General features: G+C 36.9%; 1 protein-coding gene across 9 annotated transcripts in view; it reads left to right on the top strand.

Moving 5' to 3' along the window:
• Window positions 1–18,506, top strand: part of HMCN1 (hemicentin 1) — a 514,108-nt gene that overhangs the window by 274,081 nt on the left and 221,521 nt on the right. For 8 of the 9 annotated variants that reach the window (XM_063794515.1, XM_054673722.2, XM_514061.8 and 5 more), the window contains 4 exons: window positions 9,749–9,890; window positions 11,001–11,128; window positions 13,355–13,468; window positions 17,897–18,055. In XM_063794515.1, coding sequence (XP_063650585.1) covers window positions 9,749–9,890; window positions 11,001–11,128; window positions 13,355–13,468; window positions 17,897–18,055 — 543 coding nt within the window. Of the gene's footprint in view, window positions 1–9,748; window positions 9,898–11,000; window positions 11,129–13,354; window positions 13,469–17,896; window positions 18,056–18,506 lie in introns of all 9 variants that reach the window. The other variant, XM_054673744.2, reaches the window with a different exon arrangement.

Here is an 18,506-nt window from a genome sequence, read left to right as displayed (position 1 = left end):
AGGCAAGCCCAGAGAAAAGAGTAGAGACACGGAGAAGGGGTAGGGGTTTCTTGCCCTCCAGAAAAGCAGAGAAAGGGTTGGGGCACAGAAATAAGGAATTGGGGCACAGAGATAAGAGGTTGGGGTGCAGAAATAAGGGATTGGGGCACAGAGATAAGAGGTTGGGGTGCTGAAATAAGGGATTGGGGCACAGAGATAAGAGGTTGGGGTGTGGAAATAAGGGATTGGGGCACAGGGATAAGAGGTCAGGGTGTGGAAATAAGGGATTGGGGGTTCTTGCCCCCCTAGAAAAGCGGGACTTGCCTCTAAGGGTGAAGGAGAAGGGGTTGAGGGGTACTTGCCCCTCCCCCAGAAAAGCGGGACTTGCCACTAAGGGTGAAGGAGAAGGGGTTGAGGGGTACTTGCTCCTCCCCCAGAAAAGCAGAGAAGGGATAGAGACAAGGAGAGAAGGGATTGGGGTACTTGCCCTTTCCCCAGAAAAGCAGAGAAGGGGTAGAGAGAAGGGGTTGGGGTACTTGCCCCTTCCCCAGAAAAGCAGGACTTGCTGCTAAGGGTGAAGGACCAAGGCAGGCGTCCCTGCGTGGTCTGACACTGTTGAAACATGGGTGAATGATCAGAGAGGCGTCGCTGCAATGATTAAACACCAAGGGAAGGCTGCCTTCCCAGTCCATGACTGGCACTGGAGTTTTGGGTCCACGGATAAAACGTGTCTCCTTTGTCTCTACCAGAAAATACCAGAAAATGAAAGGAATTGAAATTAAGAGAATGGAGAGATTGAAGTGTGGCACCAAGATTGAAAGGAGAAAGAGGGTGAGGGATAGTGAGGGAGGTTGGAGAAGAGAGTAAAAAGAGGCCGCTTACCGGATTTGAAATTGGTGAGATGTTTCTTGGGCTGGTCGGTCTGAGGACCTGAGGTCGTAGGTGGATCTTTCTCACAGAGCAAAGAGCAGGAGGACGGGGGATTGATCTCCCAAGGGAGGTGCCCCGATCTGAGTCATGGCACCAAATTTCATGCGTGTCCGTGTGAAGAGACCACCAAACAGGCTTTGTGTGAGCAACATGGCTGTTTATTTCACCTGGGTGCAGGTGGGCTGAGTCCAAAAAGAGAGGCAGAGAAGGGAGATAGGGGTGGGGCCATTTTATAGGATTTGGGTAGGTAAAGGAAAATTACAGTCAAAGGGGGGTTGTTCTCTGGTGGGCAGGAGTGGGGGTCGCAAGGTGCTCAGTGGGGGTGCTTTTTGAGCCAGGATGAGCCAGGAAAAGGACTTTCACAAGGTAATGTCATCACTTAAGGCAAGGACCGGCCATTTACACTTCTTTTGTGGTGGAATGTCATCAGTTAAGGTGGGGCAGGGCATATTCACTTCTTTTGTGATTCTTCAGTTACTTCAGGCCATCTGGGCATATATACTTGCAAGTCACAGGGGATGCGATGGCTTGGCTTGGGCTCAGAGGCCTGACAACCCATAATGAAAAATATATTTGTGAACATAATAACAGTTCCTATTATTTTTCAGAAATATAAATTAATTTGGTGGTTTGGTTGAATGTGGGTTTTAACTGTCTCCAAATTAGAGTACTTAGGTTTCGTTGTGAGAACTCAAGTAAGAAAAAAACTTAACAGTAAATATTAATCAATGGAGTATCTTTCTTCTCCTGAGTACTATCAATTCCTTATTGCATAAACATATCACTAGGAACACTGAGAGAAGCTTGAGAATTTTCCACCACAGAGATCAATAGGCAGCTGTGAGATGCTTTTTTCCAAAAGGTAATGCCTTTTTAAACAATAATCAACAACTGTTGATCCTCTAGATTCCTTTTGAGCACAAATCCTTTTAAAGGGAAAATAAAAACATCTAAAAATGTATGACCCCACTTAAAAAAATACTGACCGCTATGGAAATAAAAATCCTTGGGTTGCTGATTTGTTAATTGCTTCTTGGGGTAATGAAAGAGCCCTAGACTGGCAGTCAGGGCACTTAGGATCTCTTTTCAGTAATCATACCTTACTTCTCTCTCTCTATTCTCTTTTCCCCGGACCACACCTAACAATATATCAATTTTTTAAAAATGGAATTTCTTATGCCCTCTTTATTTATGGACACATATGTCCATAATGGGAGATGTTTTCTTTGGACTGATGCTTGAATCAGTGGGTGCTTGGCATTGCTGATAGGGATCAGTGTAAATGAGCTATTGTAAAATTTAGAGTTCAGTGGAACTATCCCCCAGGTAATAGTATTTTTAGATTAAGGTCCCTTCCCCTTTTTCTATGCATGGTTAGGTCAATATTTCTCTGTCTCTCATATCACTCCTTTCCTCCTCATAGCCACTGACACCATGCTCATCCAACTCAAACTAAGCTATTAGAATCCTCTTTTTATGGACTTACTTTCTTTTAGAATGGGGACTTTCTTCCCCCATTCCAATCCATCTTCCACTGGGCAACCAAGTGAATTTTCCCTAAATATTGTTTTAACTGTTCATTCATTGAAAACCTTTTTGTGCTTTTCTAATTACCCCAGAATAAAATTTACACTCCTCTGTCCACAAACTAACTCCTACACAATTCTTTTAACGTTTAATCCTGAATTGTATCCTCATAAAGCAATGCATAGAGAAAAAAAAGAAATAAAAATTTTTCCTTTCAATATGTGAGTACTATGTATCTTCAGAGAATAAGGTAGCCATACATCTTTTCTTTATGCATGTTTCCTTAAATGGGTAACTGAATATTTCAACTTGCTATTGATATTAAGCCTCTATGTGTAACTAATTCTGAATTATAGGTAGACAAGTTATCAGATTAATTCTTTCATATCATAAAATATTATTGATGCTGCTAATTTTATAGTCATACTACTGTTAGGCAGGTAATTTTGGGTATCTATGAGTTTTGAATTTTCTCAGTAATGAATTTCCCAAAAGAATGGATAGGTGTTGCTCTTGTCCTGTCTTTGGCTGCCAGAGCTGAACTTTTGATGGCCACGGAACATTTTCTCTGTCAGCCTCTATGTCCATTACACCTTCAAAGGTGTGCTGTTTCCTACTGCTTTGACCCTAGCCCTTGTTTCATTACTTTTCATCCTTCCGTGATTTGTCCCAACTCCAGTTTACATTACTTGAGTCACAGAGGCATCCTCACTGCCTCCAAATGTCTTCATTCTAGTTCTTTATCCCTATCTAAATTCTACCTATAATGTGAAGCATCTCATAAACCACTGCCTTTCTGATATTGGTCTCTTTGTTCGGTTATCCTCTAGAACTTATTTTTGCCACACAATTTTGCACTTAATCACGTGTTTAGTCATTATTAATCATATTATATATACACTGTGAGATACTTATTGTCTATTAGAGATACAGGAAAAGTCAAAGTGTATCTTTCCCATTTCATATACCGAACTTCACTTCTGACATCAGATATGTGGGATTTTTTTTTCCCCCTTACACCAAGCAGTTCTCCAGCAGACACCAGCCGGGTGATCCTCCAATTCAATTCTGAAACTATCTAGATCCCACAGATTGAAGGCTCCATCCTGCAAGATGGTCCACCCACTTCTGATGCCAATTGCAAACTGTAGGTTGTGATCTGTGCTTCTGACTGGCTATAAATCAGGGTTTCTACAACCCCCTCCTGGAGTTTGATTAATTTGCTAGAGTGGCTCACAGAACCCAGGGACACACTTTACTTTTACTCATTTATTATAAAGGATATTACAAAGAATACAGATGAACAGCCATAGGGTGAGGTATGGTAGAAGTGGCACAGAGCTTCACACCATCCTCCAGGAACCTCTATGTGTTCAGCTATTCTCTGCATGTTTAGCTATTTCAGAAGCTCTCTGAACCCTGGCTTTTTTTTTGGTTTTGGTTTTTATGGAGATGTCCTTCTGTAGACATGATTGATTACATCACGGGCCATCAGTGATCATCGCTGCCTTCATCTCCTCTCCCTTCCCTGGATTTTGAGGGTGGGGTTGAAAGTTCCATCCTGCCTTGATCTTTCTGGTGAATTAGCCCCATCCTGAAGCCCTCTGGGGACCCCCAGTCACCAATCATCTTATTAGCATGCAAAAGAAACTTTTATCACTACTGAGATTCCAAGGATTTTAGTAGCTGTATGTCAGGAAATGGGACAAAGACAAAATATATATTTCAGAATATCACATTGTCATTTTTTAAACCCATAGTGCCTTGCACAGAGGGAAAAACATAATTGCACCCAATAGATGTATAATTCCTTAATTGCTGAATAAACCTCAGTGTAACAATAACACTATAGGGAAGTCTGGGTCATTACCCTTATCTATCATGTTTCCATGTTAACTTCAATGGGTTATTTGAATCACATCAGCAGTTAGAAATGTCATTATGTAAGTACTTTCTTTTCCAGTTCCAGCACAAGCCAGCATATTACTGCTTGCATTTAAAATCATATTTTAGAACAAAATCTGGTAAATATCTCATGAAAAATTTATAGTTGTTATATTTAAAGTATTGTTTATATTATTCACCCCAATTTAGAAACAAAATGTGAGTGACTTTTACAAAATTTTACAAAATAGGCTAAAGCAATTTGTCACTGTTGAGTTGATACAGTGGCTGCTTAATTTGCAAATGCTTATACTGCTTCTGAGTAAAGGTTACATAAGTGTGGGAGAGAAGGGGACATTTTTATGTATATAGTAGGAGTTTAAGGTTTTGTTTAAGATTGTTTTCCTGTTTATCTGACAACAGAAATAGTTTTCTGTTGATTCCACTAGTTGTTCCCTTATGAGGAGGATTTTTAAGGCTGGAGATCAACCCAGGAGTCCTTGTTCAATCTGAGCATATTCAGTGTGTAGCTGACATCTCCTGCATAATCACATGTTGTGACATGGAAATCAAAGTGCCAGACAAAGCCTCCTTTTCTCCTTGATGTTTTTCTGTACAAACATTAGAAGTATTAATTTGTCTTCTATGGTATCAGGAAAGGGTGGATGTCTGTCATTAATTAGGCCACGTCACCAGAGAGAATATTGCAAAAAAAAAGGAAATATTTCTCAAGATGGTTGATGAAGTCAGTATTTAATGATGAGAATTACTTCACTAAGTATGAAAATAATATTATAACCACATGCTCATTATATTATAACTCTTTTTAACATGTGCCACGTGACATGGTAAGTAGCATGCTTTTTCCATCAGTAAAACAGAGGGAAAAAATCTAATTTTATCTATTTTATTGAAATTTCTAGTAAATTTTAAGTATCTAGAAACATTTCAGATTTCAGAAGAATTAAATAAGATATAACAAATATTGTTTATAAATAGGGTATATAATCTTTTTTTTGAGAAAGGGTCTCGTTCACACCCAAACTGGAGTGCAGTCATGCAATCTTGGCTCACTGCAACCTTTGACTCACTGCAACCTTTGGCTCACTGCAACCTCTGCCTCCTGGGCCCAGGTGATCCTCCCACCTCAGTCTTCCAACAGGCATGCACCCTGCTGGGACAACAGGCATGCACCACCACACCAGGCTAATTTTTCTATTTTTAGTAGAGACGGGTTTTTGCCCTGTTACCCAGACTGGTCTTGAACTCCTGGGTTCAAGTGATCCTCCTGCCTTGGCCTCCGAAAATGCTGGGATTACAAGCGTGAGCCACCACGTACAGACTGAAATAGGATATATAATCTAAATGACGTATGTAAGTGTGAGGATTGTGATCAAATTTCATTTGTAAATGTCTAGATAGTACATATGCACAGATGTATTTTAAATGCTATAACTTTATTTGGTCATTCTTTGTCACACGTTGCTATATAGAGGAATACTGCTAATAATAGCAAAAGTTACATCGTGCCTACTACATGCCAGGCATTGTTCTAAGTGTTTTATGTATATTAACCTGGCTAGTCCATAATAATGCTATGAGGTAGGTACTATTATTTCCCATTAAGGTATAGACAGACAACATGGAGCAAGAAATGTCTGCATTTGAATTCCAGCTCCACCTTTGAGTGACTAGGCAAATTATTTAACCATTTTGAGCCATAGTTTATTTGTAAAATGGCAGTAACACTTGCTACATAGTATTATTGTGGAAAATAAATGATGGGTCTAGAGTTAGATACCCGGCATGTAATAGGCACTGACGGAAGGAAAGCACCACTTTCCTATTTCAATGAACTGACTACTAGAAAGAGATTTAGTGCCTAATTTTACATAATATACTTTATAGTGTCTGTGAGATCTTTGAAGGCATAAAGTGTCTGAAACATTGTCGGTACTCAGTAAATGTTTGTTGGCTGAAAAAATGAAAACACACAGAAATTTGCCCAAGTACTCTAAATATACCAGTGGTGACAAATATTGCTAATTGTGACTTAGGTAATTAAATCATTTGCATTATCTAATTAATTTGTTGGTGGTAATTAAATAACCTTGAAGAAAAAGTCCTTAGGTATTTTCTCTGAGAAATTTCCTACCAGAAGCTTAAGAGCAACAAATCAGACCCAGCTGACAGGAAATGTGTCTCCTGAGCTTGAAGATAGTGTTGGCAGTTTCCAAGAGAGTTAGGTGAGACTTTTTCTTCCCTAGTTTTTGTAGGCAGTGAGATGGCTGTTTTCATGGCCACTTACACTTCATTTTTGCTAATCTGACCATTAATAGTGTATTAAGATACCCAATTCTTAAAGTAGTATTGGTTTTTATTTTATATTTATATTTAATTCTTCTAAATTATTGATAGGAAATTACAAAAACATGTATTTCGCTTTTGTTATAATTAAATAAAAAGCAAATTAATACCTTGCCCCCTAATAGAGTGCTGTGTTCCCATTGCTTTGGCTAGCAAAAGCAAGTTGTTCTTGATGATGATGGTGTTGGTTGCTCATGGTGGTCGTGGTGGTGATGATAATGGTGATAATGATGATGGTGGTGATATGAGATTGGAAATCTCAAGTACAAATGGATTACTTCTCTCCAAAGCCTAAAATTGAACTCCGGACTTCTAAATCCAACATTAGTACTATTTTTTTTTTCCCTTAACTGGATGGGGTTTTACATTGCAAATAAAGAGATGTAGACTCAGTTTGTTAGTTGGCAAATGATGTTACTTCATTGATGGAGTTGAACTGTGGTTCTTTAATTCCATGTTCTTGCTCCATTGAAACTACTTCATTAAAATGAGGAGGTTTTTCTAGGAATTAAAAAATTAGCAGTTGAAATAACTTAGTGAAATCTATTATATCATTATTTAACCCGATTAAAGTCTAATTCATTTTGACCATTTTCATTCAACTGTTATTTGGTAGAAATCTAATTTTGCTCCTCTGTATTTGTTCATGTTCTTTCTAAGTATCTTATCAGCAAGAATATTCTTTTTTTTTTGAGACGGAGTTTTGCTCTTGTTCTCCAGGCTGGAGCGCAGTGGCGTGATCTTGGCTCACTGCAACCTCTGCCTCCCAGGTTCAAGCAATTCTCCTGCCTCAGCCTCCCAAGTAGCTGGGATTACAGGCATGCACCGCCACGCCCAGCTAATTTTTGTATTTTTAGTAGAGACAGAGTTTCTCCATGTTGGTCAGGATGGTCTCAAACTCCCGACCTCAGTTGATCTGCCCGCCTCAGCCTCCCAAAGTGTTGGGATTACAGGCGTGAACCACCATGCCCAGCAATCAGCAGGAATATTCTAAGGGAATGGTAAATTTCTCACCTCCTGTGGGATGATGTCATCCCATCTGTGTGTTGCACACAGACTTATTTCATGACCCTGAGTAGCACCCTATGTCCAGGCTGTATTTGCTCAATGACCTCTTAGCTCTCTGCATCCTGATTTGGGTAACTGACTTATTTTTACTTTGATATCTGAAATACAGAGCCTACCAGTGGGATTCTTGCTGGGAGAGATGCCAGGCCATTTCTGGCAGACTACATTGGAAGACACCAAGTTTGGACAAAAATTCTGAGAGTTGCTTGAATCTTTGCAGCAATTCCATGTCAATAGCTAGACACGAGAAGCATTTTATTTTAGGAAGATGGGACTGAATAAATGTGTGTTTCAGTAAATTCCAAAGAGAAAGAACTGTTCATTTTTTTTCCCTCTTATCCCCTGAAGATTATCTGCATCATCCCTACAGCATGTGTAGTCCTTCAGAATTTCAGAATTGATGGACTCCAGATGGAATCACAATTTGAACTTACTGGCCATATTCAGTCTGCCCTTGACCTCACACATTTCTCTAGCCCTATGCTCACCAACAAGAATCCGTGGAATAATGAGGCTATCAACGAAGTTCATGGACCGGAAAAAATCCTTTAAACATTAACTTCAAAGACTAGACCATAATTTGAAAAACACAATGTAAACAGGAAAAAAAGGGGAGGGGGACAATTGTAAGCTGCTAGCAATTAGGCACTAATTAGCTTCCTTCAGTTGTGTAGCTGCTGCCGCCCAGCAGTACCATTTGTATCTCTCACATGTATAGATTCCCCAAGCTGTTGGTTTCTCAGTGAAACTAAGCCACAATTTGCAGACTAACTTACAGGAAAGATATATCATAAATATATTCACATCTAACTGGCTAACTGAATTTCTCAATTTTATTTATAGTAAAAACCAAATTAAATGGAAAGCAGACAGCATGCCTGTTAGGTTCATCTGTGTGTCCCTGCAAGTTAGCACAGTGCCTGGCACATAATAATTATGCAAAAAGCAGATGTCATTGAATGAATTTATTTATTTTTGTTAATACTCATGAAAGCTGTCTGTTTCAAACACTGGAAATTAATTTACTTTTGTTTACCTTATTAAGTGGTGGATATTTACATTAGGAGCTACTTAATATCTCTTTGATGGTACCTTCTTTGAAGATTAATTCTTATTGTGTAGTAATATAGATGTAAAACATGTAATCTATTAAAACAAATATATCAACATCCCAGAATTATCTCAGAGAATTGTTTTCTTTTTGATGATAAATTCCTGATTTAGTGTTCCATTTTCAAAAGTCTTTTTCCTGCCATAGAAGTGTAATGAAAGAGAAAGTTTGAATAAGTGATTTTTTTTTAAGTTGAGGTCCTGTGCATGCACGGACGTGAGTCAAATGACCAGTGTAGCAGGATCTTGGGAGGGACAGGCAGACATTACAATTCAGAGCCAGGTTACAGTTTAGGAAACTGCATTCCATCAAAAGTTTTAAGTGTCTTTTATATACAAGCCACTGCAATGATATGCAAGGGATGTTAAATGCTATAGAATATAATCGAATATGGAATGAGTACATGGTTTCTTATCATAACAAAGTTATGATCAAATAAATAAAAAGAGAAAGATCAGGTTGAACAAAGCAGACAGCATAGTCAGGACAAGCTGTGGCTCCAATCCTACATTCGTTGTCTAGAAAGAGCCAAAAACTGTATTTAGAGACTTTGCCTGGGAACAGGTTTATAGGGAAGTGTCAGATTAGTGGCATAAACTGTAGGTCAGCTGGTGGAAGCAAGCCAGCAAGGGGCTTCATGGTAACCAGTGGAAACACAAAAATATAACATCGGGATCAAATTCATTTAACTTTCAAAGAGAGTTTACTTCCCTTGTTTTCATTACCATTGGTTTCTTTCCTGCCATATCTGTGATGGGGTTCATCCATAGAGGAAGGCAATAAAGATGTGGTGGTGAGAAACCTACAAAACTGCTAACATAGGAAGCTTCTAACATCAAGATAAATTGGCATTTTTCTACATACGTATATTTTTATTTGCAGAACCACCCAAAGTCACTGTGATGCCCAAGAATCAGTCTTTCACAGGAGGGTCTGAGGTCTCCGTCATGTGTTCTGCAACAGGTTATCCCAAACCAAAGATTGCCTGGACCGTTAATGATATGTTTATCGTGGGTTCACACAGGTACTGGGTTTGTATCATGTTTTTGTTTTTATTGAGTGAGAAAAATTGATGAGACTTCTGGACCAAACTAATATGACCAAATCCCTAATATTAAGGGAGGTTTGACCACAATACTTAGCTTTACATTTTCTAAACAGGCTATGAATGTCAAAAATAATATAAATGATGACTTTATAAAGTTTGAGGTTATTGAGTCTTGAATTCAATAGCTGGGACCAAGTGCTTCCCAGTACTTTGAGCTGTAAATGTAGCACCAATCAGTTAATTTAACTTTAGTAATTGAAACGAGGGTAATAAATTTTCTGTGAGGTAAAATAACATAGAGTTTCAACAAATCTATTAAAGACATTGTCCTGGATTTAACAGAAGAGAGAGGTTGAGAACAGACCAGTAGCTCTAATTAAAATGTGTTCAGACATTCTTTGTCATTACTTCCATTTTTGCCAAACTACAGTGGGAAGTATTTTATTTCACTGGGTGCTTTTTAAAAGCATTGAATCCACTCATGCTCCTACAGTATAATAAACACGTGGAATATAAACAACAAAGTATCCAGCCATGGGGCTTCCATTACTCTGGGTTTGGCAGTGAAGAAGTCATAGGTATGATCCAGCCAGTTGAGCCAGATTCTATTCCTAGACTCCTTACAGACTCACTGTGTGACATGAGACATTACATCTCTAAGGTTTTCATTGTGAAGAACCATTTACTATAGCAATTCACCACATGGAGCAAGATTGCCTGGGTGCAAATTCCAGTTCTTCCATTTACTAACTCTGGCTTTGGGTGAGTTATGTAACCTCTTTGCTCACCTGTAAAACAGAGATATTAATAGTATTTAACTCACTAGGGTGTTAGGAAAATTTTTAGATTAAAATAAATGTAAAGTTTCTAGAGCAGCAGCTGGTATGTAGTCAATATTGGATACATGATATTATTATTATTATTGCATTTCTGCTTATAAAATAATGATGGTAACCATTTCTGCAATCAACACCAAAAATGTAACTCTACAACGTTTGAAAATATTTTAAAAGAAAGCACTATATCATCTTGATATTACTATTGTGGCATTTTCAATTTTATATTCTTTTTGTTTTTTATTCATAGGTATAGGATGACCTCAGATGGCACCTTATTTATCAAAAATGCAGCTCCCAAAGATGCAGGGATCTATGGTTGCCTAGCAAGTAATTCAGCTGGAACAGATAAACAGAATTCTACTCTCAGATACATTGGTAAGTATAATCACTTTAAAAGGCAATTAAAATAGGATGAATATCACATCAAGCAATGCAAAAGTACTTTTTTGAAATATTAATATTAGTAATGCATACATGGTATTATACTTTATTATTCATTTCACACACTGATTGAAGCAAATATTATAACCAATTTAAGTTAAAAGTTCATAGAGTGAAAAGCTTCATTAGTCAACAGAAATCAAGGAAGCTTCCAGGTTATGGAATAATTTCATATTGTCCACAAAGTTCTATTTTTCCACTGTTCATCTGTTCTCTGCAATATTTTACTTTTAAATTAATAAATTCTATTTCCTTTCTAGCTTAACTTCCATTTTATAATTTCTACTTATATTAAAAACTGTATATAATATAATTTTTACTTTTTATCTTCAATTTCCCCCTCCAAACTTAAACATTTATTGGAAGCGTACTTCATGAAAATTATTCTACAGAATATTTCTATTTAATTTTGTCTTTCTTAGTCAAATAAAGGATAAAGGTATCATATACTCAGATCCAGGTTATAAATTGTGAATAATCAATGGCTGGCAGTCCACCCTTTCATTCATTCTTATTCAGTCTCATTCACAGTAAGATAATGAAACTGTCAGTAGAGAAGAAAGGATTCAAAAGAGATAATAAAGATAGAGAATTGTACTTGAAGGTATAGGTGAGGGAGAGAACCAAAATGTCACAAGTATTGAATTGAGAGCCTGGAAAGAAGTGGTCTCATTTATAGAAATAAATAAGGCACATGGTGAACACCTTTAGAGGGAAAGTGGGCTCAGATTTGGAGATAATTGAATTAAAAATGTTCACAGAATACCACAGTGTAGAGGGAAAAACAGTTGGGAACGCGAAATAAGTGACTGAAACCAAATTCTACTTCCATTGTGAAAACAAATTTTGGTTCATTCACATAGAAGCCGTAACATTAAACACATTTATTTTAACTTATTAAGCACCTCTAGAGATGCAGCATGCACAATGCTGTGCTGGAGACTGTGGAGTGTAACATTTTAAACACGTGTGTCATGTAGCCTTTACTTTTCAAGAATTTACATAATGGGGGTGGATATATACGGAAATATAACAAGGCAGACAGACAAGTACTACAGTGGGAGGTTGGCAGAGGGGAAGACTAATTCAGACGGAGGAATTAGCAGAGATTTCTCAAAGGAGACAGGATTTAGGCTCAGTCTGGAGGAATGAGTGGGATTTGAAAGGTTGTGGCAAAGGGCATTTTACAAAGAGGAAATAGCTTTAGGAAAGGCAAAGAAGACAGGAGAGTAAAAGTCTGTTGTGTTTTGGGCTATCAGTGAAGCTCTGTACCTTGTGATAAGTGAGGAACTGTAACAGGGTAAGGTTAAAAAAAAAGCTATGCACCCATTTATAATTTTTGAAAGATTCTATGGAATTTTGAAAGCAGTAGGAATCACTGAAGGTATTCTAGCAGAGAAATTACATGATCTGTGAGAAGTTACCTTAGCTTTGTTTAAAAATACCTCAGCTGAAGCTAGGAAGTCCTAAAATATCTCGTTAAGAGAAAATGTTTGAGTAAACTGAACCGTTGGGCAAGCAAGTGAAGCAAACGGAGTGAAGAACAGAAATTTAGAGAATGTCTATATTTAGCATCACAGGGAAAAGAAGGGTCAAAACCAGGAGACTCTACTTTTTGTAAATGCAAATTTTAGGCTTGGACTGCAAATATCTTCCTGTAGTTAGACATGAATATCATTAAAATGACGTAGAAAATGTTAACAAATTCATCTACGGTTGTATCATCCTCAAGTCTTAATTTAGCTGTCAGTCTTACCATTATCCCTCTTTTGACTATATTTTTCTTAGAATTATTCCTCTCTCTGTTCTTTTAGTATTGTTTCTCTAAGATGTATTCTGATTTCTAAGATGTTTCTTTCCTTGTATAACTCTTTTTCATAAAGAACTTTCAATTAGTTTCCTAAATTTTTTGGAGTTTATGATAATTATTTTTTGTTTTAGTCATTATTTTTTTCCTGATATCATTTCTTTGACCTTGATAAATGATTTTTTTATCACATACACCTATGTGCATGTGCATTACAAGAGTTTCTTTCGGTTTATAAATATTGAAATGGCCACAAGCACATAAATTTTTAAATTGGTTCATTTAGTAAACATAAACAAAATCCATCTTGTCTTGTGCTAAATGTTGACTCTTTGCGTTTTTGCTTTTTTCAGAAGCCCCTAAGTTGATGGTAGTTCAGAGTGAGCTCTTGGTTGCCCTTGGGGATATAACCGTTATGGAATGCAAAACCTCTGGTATTCCTCCACCTCAAGTTAAATGGTTCAAAGGTACATTTCTTCAGTATGTTTGTGTCTGGTTCACTTAGTTTTGTTTTTTTTTTTTTAAATGATTTGTTAAAACTTTGTTTTGGTGTGTGACTTAGCAGCCCCATAAAATGTGTTTATGATCTCACTGGAGACAATAGTTCAAAATTCTCAACTCTGAATTTCAGGATTTGACATCTGGTATGGATTACAGGACTGTAAAAATCAAAGCAGGAAAAGTTCGCCTTTGCTAATCCAGCTGAACATTCTCTTTGTTAGTTTAGGATTGTTTCCTGAAGAAAATTGTCCAAGAATACTCAGTTAACGTTTAAAATAGCTCCACTGATTTTAGTTCACTTTTCTTAGAGATGATGGCTCTCACTATTAAAAAGTTTTCTAGATTCACAAGGATACTTTCTATAAAGTGTTCAAATAAAGATACACATTGAAGCTTACAGATAGTTGAAAGACAAATTATTTATTGATAGGTCAGCTACATCATACATGGTAAATGCTTGTCTCAACTATAGAAATTATCTTTCTATATTTGTGTCATAAAGATTCCACCTCTGTGATTCCATAATAAAATAACAGTTATATGCCACTTGTCCTTGGTGAGATACACTTGGATTCTGGTTCCCGCTCAGATGCTGACAGTAGATATCTGTGTAAAAAGCCCTGCTTCTGCTTCTGTTTCAGTTCTTCCAGTTACGGGAAAAAGAAAAAAAATCCTGCAAACACCCTAACTGGGAGGTTGCTAGGATTATTGAGATGCTGTTTGCAAAATACTTTTAAATCTTCAGATGAAAAGTGTTAAATAGTACAAAGCACTATTGTTATGATTCTGTTTGTTAAATCACAAACATTTCCATAGCAACAGGTTGATGTCATAATCACAAAATTAGGAATTCACCTCAAGTTCAAACTCTTAGGGAACATGAGGTGAAAAAGAAAGGCTTTATGTAGAAAATAAATAGTTTTAAATAATATAAATCAAAAGCAAGGTGGAAACTAGGAAGTAATGCCATTTTCCTGGTTGTCCATACTGAAAGATTTTTAGTCTGCATGTTTTCTCTGATAAGAAAGCATTTCTGAGTTTGCTCCTTAATCAGGTTTATGTTGGTTAACATAAGCTAATTTTACTTTCTTAAAATACTTAAATTTTTGAATTGCCAAAGAAATCAGTACCAATTTCAAATTTACATCATAATTAAATATATCAAGAAAATATGTTATAGACAGTATTTCTTTATTTTAAATGTCATTCAATAGTTTATCATGAAAATAAAAATGCAAAAAAGTAATGGAAATGCCAACTTCTATATATGTGTATATAGCAGAGTCTCACAAACAGTCTTTTATTCCCCCAAACTGGGACTGTGCTCCTTAATCAATTAGTCTTCATGCCCATCTTAAACCCAGAAATAGCTTGGAAACTAAAAGAGGAAATAGGGAACTAGGTACCCACTACATGAGAGATTCTAGAATTTACTCTCTGTTTCTTATCTCAACTATAGATATTACCACTCAGTGGGTTCAATAATCTATCATTTTGCTGTCCAAGTTATGAACCAACAGAGATAGAATATGGGCATTTGATACATTGTAAGATGTGTTCCCTGGGTTCATCAATAATAGGCAGAGCTGCCCTGACCTCCAGGATCAGGTCAACTAACATACCCTCCCAAGTTACAGGCAGACAATTTATGCATAAACAGAGTAGAGTTAGGACCACCAAGAGCAAATCTAGGGGACAAACTCCTGTGAATGCAAACTGGCCTCAAAATGGAGGGGGTTAGGAGCAGGTGGGCTTTCCAGTCCCACCTCTGCTGAGGACAAGACACCAGGAAGGCTGGGAAAATGCTACCTTATGGAAACCATAGGGGTGAGGAGGAAGAGTTCCTGCCTTCACCATAAGAATATCTTTTTCCTCATACCTTCCTTGAGGTGATTCTGATTGAATAAAGTAGGTGTTTGAAAGAAAAAAATGAACAAACTGTATTCCATTCAGACCATCAGAGAAAAGGAATTCCATAAGCACAAATGCTCTCTTAAATTTTAGATCTTTTATTTTTAGAAATGAGCAATACAAAATGGGTTCAAAGGAGAATCAAAACACTATTGAAATCTTATAAAAAGAATATGTATGGTAAAATATTAAAGAAATTAGATTTATTCATTTAGATCTGTTGTTCCTAAAATGTGGTTTGGAGACTCTAGGGGTTCCCACAATTCTTTCAGGGGATTCATGAGATCAAAATTATTTTCATAATAATACTAAGATGTTGCCTTTTTCATTCTTATTATCTCAAAAGTGAATAATGGAGTTTCTGGAGGCTATGTGATGTGTGATGTCCAATAGAGTCAGTGGAGAAGCAAATATGAGCATTCAGCTGTCTTGTATTACACTACATTAGAGATTATAGAGATTTGCAAAAATGTGAAACACTGCCACTCTTCTCACTAAATTTCTCATGTTTTGAAAATACAATTTTAAAAATACAATATGTTCATTATGCTAAAATGTCATGCATTTATTAAAAATAAGTGAATGCATGTTTTTAATTACTCAGTTTTATTTCTAAAATTATATACATATATATATATATATAAAACAAATAAACGTAATCCACATAAAAATTCACCAGGGTCCCCATTAATTTTTAACAGTACAGTTAAGAAGTTTTTAAACAAACATTTTTGATAACTACTTATCAATTATTTGAAAAGATCTTATGCCAGAGATAATGATCTCTCTGTTAGTCTTTATATCCACAGAGGCCAGATTGAATTTAAACTGTAGCAAAAAGAGAACTCTCCTCAATGGTAATGACTGTAAACCCCAGGATATATTGTCAGTAAAGTTTATATATTTTACTATGTATAACATTCTTCTAGTCTTACCTAACATTAAAAGTAAATAGTCACTATTTTACTTCCATCTGAAAGGTTCTGTATTTATAGCTTCTCAATAATTTGATGAGTAACTTTTCAGTAGAAATCAAGAAAGGAGAATCTATCAAAATGTGATTAAAACAGAAACTTAATTGAACTAGTTTTTTCCAATTTATATTTTGTTTCATGACTGCTATTCTTTAAACATTTTTATTTTGATAGAAAGCTACTAGCAAAAAAGTCTTTATTTTATCCTGTTAATGTCCTCTGACATTTACAGAAGAAATATAAAGGGAAAGTGAATTCCAAAAATCTAAATGCATTTTAGTCCAAACATTTTAATACTTGATGAACAGTGAGGTCAGATTGCATCCTCCTGTGGTGTGAGGAAAGTTTATGTCAACATCATCTGCTTTTATTTATAAAAATTTCTCAGAGGCATATCGACACAGCTTTAGTTACTGCTCTCATTTTCACGTGGTATGTAGTAGCAAGTTTAAAAGCATGATTGAGGTTTTAAATATTGGAATGCTGAAAAATACTTCATTTTAGGCACTGACAGTTGGTTGCTGATGTAATTTTTTTCTCAAATTTAGAGCTCTTGTGACCTCCTTGCCTTTGAAAATTATATAAACAGAAAGAGAATTGTCCATTTGTTGCCCCGAGTCTGTTGGCTGTTGCTGTTTGCAGTCTCCTAGAGAATTTTAGTACTAGCTCCTGAGTTGTGTTTGCTTCTTAGAAGCTAAGACAGTTACTTCCATGGTCCTCATTCCAAGGTCAGATGGCTGGTGTATGACATTTTGGAGAATACCTTTTCAGGCTTGACATCTGGGAATGCTATGAAACTCTAAGAACAATGGCCCTCAAGATTCCTGGAAATTTAAAAAATCCTGACATGTTTGATGTCACCCTTTACAAAAACAAACAAAAAAGATGTGGACACTGAGCTGGCATTAAACATCCAGTACTATGTACAGTACTATGTACTTTTTTATGATAGTGGTCATCCTGATTAATTCTATTCTTTGGAAAGGAGATGCCCTGGAGGAGGAGGAGGGGAAGCATAAGGAAAAGCCTAACCTAAATCATAGCTTTGTTGAGACATCTTCTGCCTTCAAATAAAAGTCATTCTTGGGAAATTCAAGGCACTGGTCATTAGCAGAAATAAAATTCCTCTGGTCTCTCAAACATCTACTGAGTAACCAAATGCATCCTGCCACAAAGATGGTAGAAACTTCCTTTCAACCTTCATTTCCCCACTCCCTTGTTACCTAAGCTTTGGTTGTGACTGCCAGGCTTTCCCGGTTCCCCAAGGTAGCTTCGAAGAGCTCCTCCTTTTTTATTTAGTTACACATACAGATATAAATAGAAAATATTCATACACAGTTTATTACAGGTCTGGATTTTAGACTGTAGAAAGTGTCTATGTTGTGCCAAACACTTGTGTTTAAAAACTTTGCAATCAACTTTATTTGGAAGTTTTGAAATTAAACCAATAGCTGCATAAACAATTTTAATACTTTAGTGTTTAATGTTCTCCCCTTTGTTTTGACTTAGGAGATCTTGAGTTGAGGCCCTCAACATTCCTCATTATTGACCCTCTCTTGGGACTTTTGAAGATTCAAGAAACACAAGATCTGGATGCTGGCGATTATACCTGTGTAGCCATCAATGAGGCTGGAAGAGCAACTGGCAAGATAACTCTGGATGTTGGCTGTAAGCCTCCAGATCTTATAGGCCAATTTGTTTAGAAATTGATATGTTATTTTTCATGTTGAATAACCTTGAAATGGTTTGGGAGAATTATTCATCAGAATGGCAAAATTAGAGGGTGCATTTCAGATTAATAGAATAACAGTAGTTAGCATTTACTAGGTGCTTTCTTTCTTTTTTTTTTTTTTGATACGGAGTCTCACTCTGTCACCCAGGCTGGAGTGCAGTAGTGCTATCTCGGCTCACTGCAACCTCTGCACCCCATGTTCGTGCAATTCTCCTGCCTCAGCCTCCTGAGTAGCTGGGATTGCAGGCGCCTGCCACCATGCCCAGCTATTTTTTTGTATTTTTAGTAGAGGCGGGGTTTCACCATGTTGACCAGGCTGGTCTTGAACTCCTGACCTCGTGATTCCCACCCACCTCAGCCTCCCAAAGTGCTGGGATTACAGCCATG

Source organism: Pan troglodytes, chromosome 1 (genome assembly GCF_028858775.2).
Source record: "Pan troglodytes isolate AG18354 chromosome 1, NHGRI_mPanTro3-v2.0_pri, whole genome shotgun sequence".
Lineage (NCBI taxonomy): Eukaryota > Metazoa > Chordata > Mammalia > Primates > Hominidae > Pan > Pan troglodytes.
Note: the sequence above shows the minus strand (reverse complement) of the source record. Positions and strands in the feature narration are given on the sequence as shown.